Source organism: Megalopta genalis, unplaced genomic scaffold (assembly GCF_051020955.1).
Source record: "Megalopta genalis isolate 19385.01 unplaced genomic scaffold, iyMegGena1_principal scaffold1197, whole genome shotgun sequence".
Taxonomy (NCBI): Eukaryota; Metazoa; Arthropoda; class Insecta; order Hymenoptera; family Halictidae; genus Megalopta; species Megalopta genalis.
In genome coordinates, this window is record NW_027477266.1 from 27,953 (window position 1) to 37,704 (window position 9,752).

The following is a 9,752-nucleotide window of genomic DNA, read 5'->3' on the forward strand; positions in this document are numbered from 1 at the left end:
TTTGCATGGATTTGAAGATAATTCTTCTACATCGCATGGATTTGCAGCTAAATCACGTGTTTCGCATGGATTTGAAGCTAACTCGTTAGTTTCGAATGCATTTGAAGCTATATCACTTATTGTTCCGTTCCGGAAGACCTCCCGCAGGCTGCTTTCGCGAAGGTTTATGGCGTGGACCAGCGAGGATCATAAAGAGACGGAAACCTTTTTTCCATCTGCAGAACATCGGTGCAGGGTCTTCCGTTTCTTTAATGACCGCGACGCGTCGTAGGCACGAAAGGCCCGAAAAAACAACCCCGTCGTAAATTTGATAATTTGACGGGTCTTGAGAAAGTTTAGTCCCAACCGTCGCGGGGACGATATCTCAGGCCCCAGGGGACCTCCCGTCCACGCAAGTACGCAACACTCCCCTCTCCTAGACAAGGCTCGTGTAGGACGATACGAGAGGGTGGTGACGAAAAGCTTAGAGGACACTGATTGGAAAATCGCAATCTTCGAGAAAAACCAATCAGTGCGTCCCGGCGTGGAGGTGGAGGTTCCTTCAGGGATCTCAAACGGGGGTGACCAATATAAAATAACGCGACCAGTCGGGGCGCGGACAGTAAAACGCAGAAAAACCAGTCGGTGTCAAACAGTCAGAAGTCACAGTCGAAAATACTTACACGCGCTCTCTTTCTCGCCCGAGCTCTAGCTCTAACATACAGTACAATCGGACACTCTGTCGAGTTCACGAGGCATTTCGTAGAATCCTCATCCGCGGCATTACTTCGCTAACGAGCGAACGCAATCGCGGGTCGAAAAAGCTCGACTCGCTTCGCACACATTTTCCGCGACACATTCGAGTCCCTCGAGTCGGATAAGTGCGAAACATTTTTGGTCCTTCGAGCCGGATTCGCGATCTACGGAAATATAATTCGGGTGTGAAAACCCAGAGTGCAGCCGATTCCGTTACAATGGCAACGACTAGTGCACTCTCGAGCGGAATGGACAAGGGCGAAACCTACGTCCATTCCTTGAAGACGAAGCGCCGAACATTCAAGGCGCAATTGACATTGTTCTCTAAATACGTCGAGTCATACGCAGACTCCGTTATTGAGCGTGTCAAACTACGGGAACGCACACAACGCATTCGACAACAGTTTGACGATTTCAACAAAATCCAGGATGAGTTGTGTCTCCTAGAAGACTTCGACACGGCCGAAGAAGAACGAGCAACGGTGACTGATACTTATGATCACGCCATCGCCATCGCAGTCACCACGTCGGAACGGGTCGACCAGACTCACGCGCAGTCTTTTCATCCCGCAACGCGAGACTCACCTACACCGTCTGCGTTGTCGATGGGATTATCCGTGAAGCTACCGCGGATCGACCTTCCGAAATTCGACGGCCGGCTGGAGAAATGGGTCACGTTCAAGGACGCATTCACGACGATGATCCACACGCACGCTGGGTTAAGTAATATTCAAAAACTCAACTACTTGCGCCTCTCGCTCACCGGCAGGGCGGCGACGACGATCGAGGCCTTCACCGTCAGTGAAGACAACTACGAACCCGCTTGGAATCATATGATCGAGACATATGAGAACAAGCGAGCCCTCATTCTTCGTCACGCGGCGCTTCTTCGCGACACCCCGACCATGCCGAACGAGACTTCCGAATCCATACGGGATCTTACCAATTACATGCAACTACATGTACGGTCGTTGCAAGCTCTCGGTCGGACGTGGGAACAAATCGCGAGCGACTTACTCGCTAGCATTGCCATGTCGCGCATGGGGCAAGATATACGAAGGACGTGGGAACGCACCCTGACGACTACGGAGATGCCCAAAATTGAGGACATCTTCAAATTTTTGAACCTTTCCGCGCATCAGTACAGGGACTGTGAAACGCCTTCAACCTCGACTCCCACGGTCCAACAAGTCCAAGCCGAGACCGCACGAGGCGTTCGGAAGCCGGGTTCCTTCCGGACGAAAGAGAGGAGACAATATCCCACGCAGTCCTCGAATAGAGCAAGCGGACAAGCCTTCGTAACTGCTAAGGGTAATAATTGTGCAATCTGCAACACAGCAGAGCATTCCGTCTTTCAATGCAAGACGTTCCTTGAGATGCCAGTCAGGAAACGGATCGAGACGGCAACCAGTTTGTACTTGTGCTTGAATTGTTTGCGTTTCGACCACCGTGCTAAGGACTGCAACGCCGGGAATTGCAGAACATGCGGAAAACGGCACAACACCAAGTTACACGAAGATCCGCCGAAATCCACGGACAGACCCGAATGACCACGACGGAAACGACGAAGGAAGCAGCCGAGGAAAGGGATTCGCGTTCGAGCCACCGAGGGACCGACCAATGGGTTGATGACCACGGCGATCGTCGAGGTCGCAGGTCGCGATCAACCCTCAATCCCGTGTCGAGCATTGGTCGATACCTGCGCTAACGCGAACTTCATCACGGAGGAGTTCGTCGCGAAACTCCAGCTTCCCGTCACAAAATCGGCCGCAACCATCGAGACGCTGAACGCCATGCGAACGGTCACAAGCAAGATTGTGAAAACCACCATCAAATCCCGTCTTTCGAACTACAAGCGGGATTTGACGTTTTTCACAATCCCACGCATTGCGGGGTTCGTACCGGAGGAGCCGATTGACCGTGATCAACTTAGCATCCCAGCTAACATTCCACTAGCTGATCCACACTTCTACCGTCCAGCGCCCGTAGACATGCTGATCGGAAGCGGTCCTGCCCTCGCATCACTCAGCATAGGGCAAATCAACTTGTCTGCACGTGGCAACCTGGATCTCGTCCTCCAGAAAACCCAACTGGGATGGATCATCGGGGGGAGCGCACCGGCAAGGAAACCTCAAACGACGCGAAAAACCTTCCTGACGAAGTTGAGTTTCGACCTCAGAAGATTTTGGAAATTGGAAGAGGGACCATCCGAACGGCACCTCTCGTCCGAGGAGAAACGATGCGAGGATCACTTCACCCAACATCTTCAGCGAACGAAACAGGTCGGTACGTCGTCGCTCTGCCCTTCAACGGAAGGGAATCAATGCTCGGTGAATCACGGTCTCGCGCTTTCAATCGATTTTTGGCGTTGGAGAGGAAATTCTCGCGCGATCCTGCTTTGAAGACGGAGTATTCAACCGTCATCAATGAATACCTGGCGCTCGGACATTTGACTCAGGTAGGAAGCGATGAACCCCAGTCACCGGGTTTCTACCTGCCGCACCATGCGGTCGTAAAGTCGTCGAGCGCGACCACAAAGGTCCGTGTTGTGTTCGACGGCTCCTCCAAATCGAGTTGCGGTCTATCACTGAACGACGCGCTGATGATAGGACCCACGATACAGGACGACATGTGGCTGCTACTACTGCGATTTCGCATGCACGTGTATGCGCTGACTGGCGACATCGAGAAGATGTATCGCCAGTTCCTCGTTCGGCCAGAGGATCGCAAGTATCAACGGATCCTGTGGAGAAACGCAAACCACGAGGTCACTACGTATGAGCTGAATACGGGTCACGTTCGGGCTCTCCGCGGCTCCATTTCTAGCAATTCGGTGCATACACCAGCTAGCGAACGACGAAGAGTCCCAATTTCCAGCAGCTTCAAGGACGTTGAAGAGGGACTTGTACGTCGACGATTTGCTGACTGGTGCCGATACATTGGAGGAAGCCCAGACCGTACGCAATCAGGTCATCAACTTGTTGGCGAAGGGAGGACTCAACATACGTCAATGGAGGTCAAACGAACCCAGGCTTTTGACCGACCTCTCAGCTCAACAAGTACATCCAAAGGTCTTCGGTGACGCGACCACCGTCAAGACCCTCGGTGTGGTATGGGATGCAACAGGAGACATCATCAGATTCACCGTGAATCACAACGTTACCACACGGGTAACGAAACGGTCCATCCTGTCATCGGTAGCAAAGATCTTCGATCCACTGGGACTCCTCGGACCGGTTACTATCCTCGCGAAGCTCATGATCCAGCAGTTGTGGCAACTGAAGGTCGATTGGGACGAATCCCTTCCAGTTGGCATACACACTGAATGGTCAACCTTCGCAGAGGATTTAGTTCACCTCAACCACTTGTCATTCCAGAGAAACGTCACCCAATCGGGTAATCGCAAGATCGAGCTTCACGGATTTTGTGATGCCAGCGAGCGAGCGTATGGAGCATGTATCTACGTTCGATCCATCAGCACCAGCGGCAGGATACGGGTACATCTTCTCTGCGCAAAGTCTCGAGTGGCACCACTGAAGACCGTTCCGCTCGCACGACTGGAGCTTTGCGGGGCTTCCCTGCTGGCTACTTTGACGACCTCGGTTCAAGGGGCACTCGGCACCGATCCCGCAGCCATCACCTTCTGGACCGATTCCACCATTGTTTTGAATTGGCTCCACAAGGAACCAAGCGGTCTCAAAACATTCGTTGCGAATCGCGTAGCGGATGTTCAGGGTAAAACCGACATAAACGCGTGGCGACACGTACGTTCCCACAACAACCCGGCGGATCTGCTATCCCGGGGACAAGCACCAGCGCAGTTCATCAAGAACCAACACTGGCGCCACGGACCCACCTGGCTTTCAACACACAAGTCAACGTGGCCCGAAACAATATTCGAGATCTGGGAGGATGTACCGGAGAGAAAACGACTCACTTGTTTCACCGCGACCATAAAGCGCAGTTCATCAAGAACCAACACTGGCGCCACGGACCCACCTGGCTTTCAACACACAAGTCAACGTGGCCCGAAACAATATTCGAGATCTGGGAGGATGTACCGGAGAGAAAACGACTCACTTGTTTCACCGCGACCATAAACAGTGAGGAAATTTTGAACCGATTCTCCTGTCTTTCTAGGTTAAAACATGTCACCGCGTATTGCCTACGGTTCAAGAATCCACGAGCATTCAGAGGACCTCTCACCATCGAAGAGATCCAATCGGCCACCGTCCGCATCCTACAACTGGCACAGGCAACAGCGTTTGCATTGGATCTTCGTTCATTGAGATCCGGCACCGAGCTCCACAAAAAGAGCAAGCTCCTTCCGCTGAATCCGTTCATCGACCACCAAGGACTGCTACGCGTCGGAGGCCGTCTCGTAAATTCGACGCTGTCTTACAATCAGCGCCATCCGGTCCTCTTGCCGAAGAGTCATCATGTGACCGAACTTATCATCCGCCAGGCCCACCTCGAGAACCACCACGCAGGGATGACGACTACCCTGTACGCCGTCCGGCAGGCCTATTGGCCCATCGACGGCAGAAACGCAACGCGGAAGATCGTGAGGCGGTGCGTCAAGTGCTTCCGTATGGACCCACCTGCCACAGCCTGCAGCATGGGAAACCTACCTGCCGCACGAGTAACCGAGCACCGCCCGTTTTCCAATTGCGGCGTGGACTATTGTGGTCCCTTTCATATAAAAGAGCGACGACATCGCAATCGCACTCGACTCAAGGTGTTCGTTGCTGTCTTCATTTGTTTCTCAACGAAGGCAGTACACCTTGAAGTCGTAAGCGACATGACCACAGAAGCATTCATCGGGGCTTTGCGACGATTCATCTCGCGGAGGGGGATCTGCAAAAACATCTATTCCGACAACGGCACCAATTTCGTTGGTGCGAACAACATGTTGTCCGAGATGCACGAGATCTTGCGCAATGGGGAGAACAAAATCCGCCACTTCCTAACGGAGAAGCAAATCTCGTGGCATTTCATCCCGGCGCTGTCTCCGAATTTTGGCGGCCTTTGGGAAGCCGCCGTCAAATGCTTCAAACACCACGTGAAGCGCGTGGTAGGAGAAGAACTATTCTCATTTGAGCAGTTCAACACTTTCGTGATAGAGGTCGAAGCCATCCTCAATTCCAGACCCTTGACTCCTCTATCTTCCGACCCGAACGATCCCATCGCACTCACTCCTGGCCACTTCTTGATTGGTGATTCCTTGACGAGTTTTCCTGATATTGATTTCAGAAAAACTCCCAGCAACCGACTGTCCAATTGGCAACACATACAAAAGGTCAAACAAGACTTTTGGGCCCGCTGGTACAAGGAATACATCAATCAACTCAACGTTCGCCAAAGGTGGACCAAGGGGTCGCCCAACATCACCAAGGGCACCATCGTCGTCCTGAAGGAGGATAATCTCCCACCACTGCAGTGGCGTCTCGGCTGTGTGGTACAACTCCATCCAGGACAGGACGACTTCGCCAGGGTCGTGACCGTGCGGACTTCCCAAGGAGTCTACAAGCGGAACGTGCGACAACTGGCACCTCTGCCCATCGAGCACAGTGTTTAGAGACATTTTTAAACATACCGCAAGCAACCCAGGACATCGCGATCGAATTAGCTAATAAGTACGCTGATTGTGTATTGACCGATTCGGTCGCTCAACGGGGGGAGCATGTTCCGTTCCAGAAGACCTCCCGCAGGCCGCTATCGCGAAGGTTTATGGCGTGGACCAGCGAGGATCATAAAGAGACGGAAACCTTTTTTCCATCTGCAGAACATCGGTGCAGGGTCTTCCGTTTCTTTAATGACCGCGACGCGTCGTAGGTACGAAAGGCCCGAAAAAACAACCCCGTCGTAAATTTGAGAATTTGACGGGTCTTGAGAAAGTTTAGTCCCAACCGTCGCGGGGACGATATCTCAGGCCCCAGGGGACCTCCCGACCACGCAACTACGCAACACCCCCCCTCTCCTAGACAAGGCTCGTGAAGGACGATACGAGAGGGTGGTGACGAAAAGCTTAGAGGACACTGATTGGAAAATCGCAATCTTCGAGAAAAACCAATCAGGGCGTCCCGGCGTGGAGGTGGAGGTTCCTTCAGGGATCTCAAACGGGGGTGACCAATATAAAATAACGCGACCAGTCGGGGCGCGGACAGTAAAACGCAGAAAAACCAATCAGTGTCAAACAGTCAGAAGTCACAGTCGAAAACACTTACACGCGCTCTCTTTCTCGCCCGAGCTCTAGCTCTAACATACAGTACAATCGGACACTCTCTCGAGTTCACGAGGAATTTCGTAGAATCCTCATCCGCGGCATTACTTCGCTAACGAGCGAACGCAATCGCGGGTCGAAAAAGCTCGACTCGCTTCGCACACATTTTCCGCGACACATTCGAGTCCCTCGAGTCGGATAAGTGCGAAACACTTATATCGCAAGTATCTGAATCTAAATCATTTGTTTACGCATGGATTTGAAGCTAAGCCTTCTACTTCATATCGATTTGAAGATAAATGATATGTATCGCATGGATTTTGAAGCTAACTCGTTTGATTCGTCAGCATTTGAAGCTATATCACTTATCTCCCAATTGTTTGAAGCTAAATCATTTGTTTCGCATGAACTTGAATCTAAACCTTCTACATCGCATTGATTTGAAGCTAAATCATGTGATGCGCTTGGATTTGAAGCAAACTCGTTTGCTTCGGTTGCATTTGGAGAAATATCACTTATATCTCAATTGTTTGAAGCTAAATCATTTGTTTCGCATGGATTTGAAGCTAAACCTTCTACACCGCATTGATTTGAAGCTAGATCATTTGTTTCGCATGGATTTATATCTAAATCTTCTACATCGCATTCATTTGAAGCTAAATCATGTGATTCGCTTGGATTTGAAGCTAACTCGTTTGCTTCGGCTGCATTTGAAGCTATATCACTTATATCTCAATTGTTTGAAGCTAAATCATTTGTTTCGAATGGATTTGAAGCTAAACCTTCTGCATCGCATTGATTTGATGCTAAATCATGTGTTTTGCATGGATTTGATGCTAACTCGTTTGCTTCCCCTGCATTTGAAGCTATATCAGTTATATCGCAAGTATCTGATGCTAAATCATTTGTTATGCATGGATTTGAAGCTAAATCTTCTACATCGCATGGATTTGCAGCTAAATCATGTGTTTCGCATGGATTTGAAGCTAAGCCTTCTACTTCGAATCGATTTCAAGCTAAATGATTTGTATTCGCATGGATTTTGAAGCTAACTAGTTTGATTCGTCTGCATATGAAGCTGTATCACTTATATCGCAAAGTATCTGAAGCTAAATCAATTATTTAGCATGGATTTGAAGCTAAGCCTTCTACTTCGCACTGATTTGGAGCTAGATCATGTGTTTCGCTTGGATGTGAAGCTAACTCGTTTGTTTCGTCTGCATTTGAAGCTATATCATTTATATCGCAAGTATCTGAACCTAAATCATTTGTTTCGCATGGATTTGAAGCTAAGCCTTCTGCTTCGTATCGATTTGATTTTAAATGATATGAATCGCATGGATTTTGAAGCTAACTCGTTTGATTCGTCAGCATTTGAAGCTATATCACTTATATCCCAATTGTTTGAAGCTAAATCATTCGTTTCGCATGGATTTGAATCTAAACCTTCTACATCGCATTGATTTGAAGCTAAATCATTTGTTTCGCATGGATTTATATCTAAATCTTCTACATCGCATTCATTTGAAGCTAAATCATGTGATTCGCTTGGATATGAAGCGAAATCGTTTGTTTCGTCTGCATTTGAAGCTATATCACGTACAGCTCAAGTGTTTGAAGCTAAATCATTTATGTCGCACGTATTTGAAGATAAACCTTCTACATCGCATTGATTTGCAGCTCAATCACTTGCTTCGCATGTATTTGAGGCTATCACGTTTGTTTCTCCTGCATTTGAATCTATATCACTTATATCGCAAGTATCTGAACCTAAATCATTTGTTTCGCATTCATTTGAAGCTAAACCTTCTGCACAGGCATTGATTTGCAGCTAAATCATGCGTTTCTCATGGATTTAAAGCTAACTCGTTTGTTTCGTCTGCACTTGAAATTATATCACTTATATCGCAAGTATCTGAAGCTAAATCATTTGCTTCGCATGGATTTGAAGCTAAGCCTTCTACTTCGTATCGATTTGAAGTTAAATGATATGTATCGCATGGATTTTGAAGCTAACTCGTTTGATTCGTTAGCATTTGAAGCTATATCACTTATATCTCAATTGTTTGAAGCTAAATCATTTGTTTCGCAAGTATTTGAAGGCAAACCTTATACATCGCATTGATTTGAAACTAAATCATGTGTTTCGCTTGGATATGAAGCGAAATCGTTTGTTTCGTCTGCATTTGAAGCTATATCACGTACAGCCCAAGTGTTTGAAGCTATATCATTTATTTCGCATGTATTTGAAGATAAACCTTCTACATCGCTTTGATTTGCAGCTAAATCACTTGCTTCGCATGTATTTGAGGCTATCACTTTTGTTTCTCCCGCATTAGAATCTATATCACTTATATCGCAAGTATCTGAACCTAAATCATTTGTTTCGCATGGATGTGAAGCTAAGCCTGCTACTTCGCATTGATATGAAGCTAATTCATGTGTTTCGCTTGGATTTGAATCTAACTAGTTTGTTTCGTCTCCATTTGAAGCTATATCACTTATATCGCAAGTATCTGAACCTAAATCATTTGTTTCGCATTCATTTGAAGCTAAACCTTCTACATCGCATTTATTTGAAGCTAAACCTTCTACATCGCATTGGTTTGAAGCTCAGTCATGTGTTTCGCATGGAGTTGGATGTAGCTCGTTTGTTTCCCCTGCATTTGAACCTATATCACTTATATCCCAATTGTTTGAAGCTAAATCATTCGTTTCGCATGGATTTGAATCTAAACCTTCTACATCGCATTGATTTGAAGCTAAATCATTTGTTTCGCATGGATTTATATCT

At 48.2% G+C, this 9,752-nt stretch overlaps 1 protein-coding gene across 1 annotated transcript; it reads left to right on the forward strand.

Annotated features, from left to right (window-relative positions):
- The first annotated feature begins 2,363 nt into the window (after positions 1-2,363).
- On the forward strand, positions 2,364-6,313 carry LOC117226949 (uncharacterized). Its single transcript, XM_076528476.1, has 4 exons — positions 2,364-3,017; positions 3,194-3,532; positions 3,582-4,792; positions 4,876-6,313. The coding sequence occupies exons 1-4, from the start codon at positions 2,364-2,366 to the stop codon at positions 6,311-6,313; spliced, it is 3,642 nt and encodes a 1,213-aa protein (XP_076384591.1).
- Positions 6,314-9,752: the final 3,439 nt, after the last annotated feature.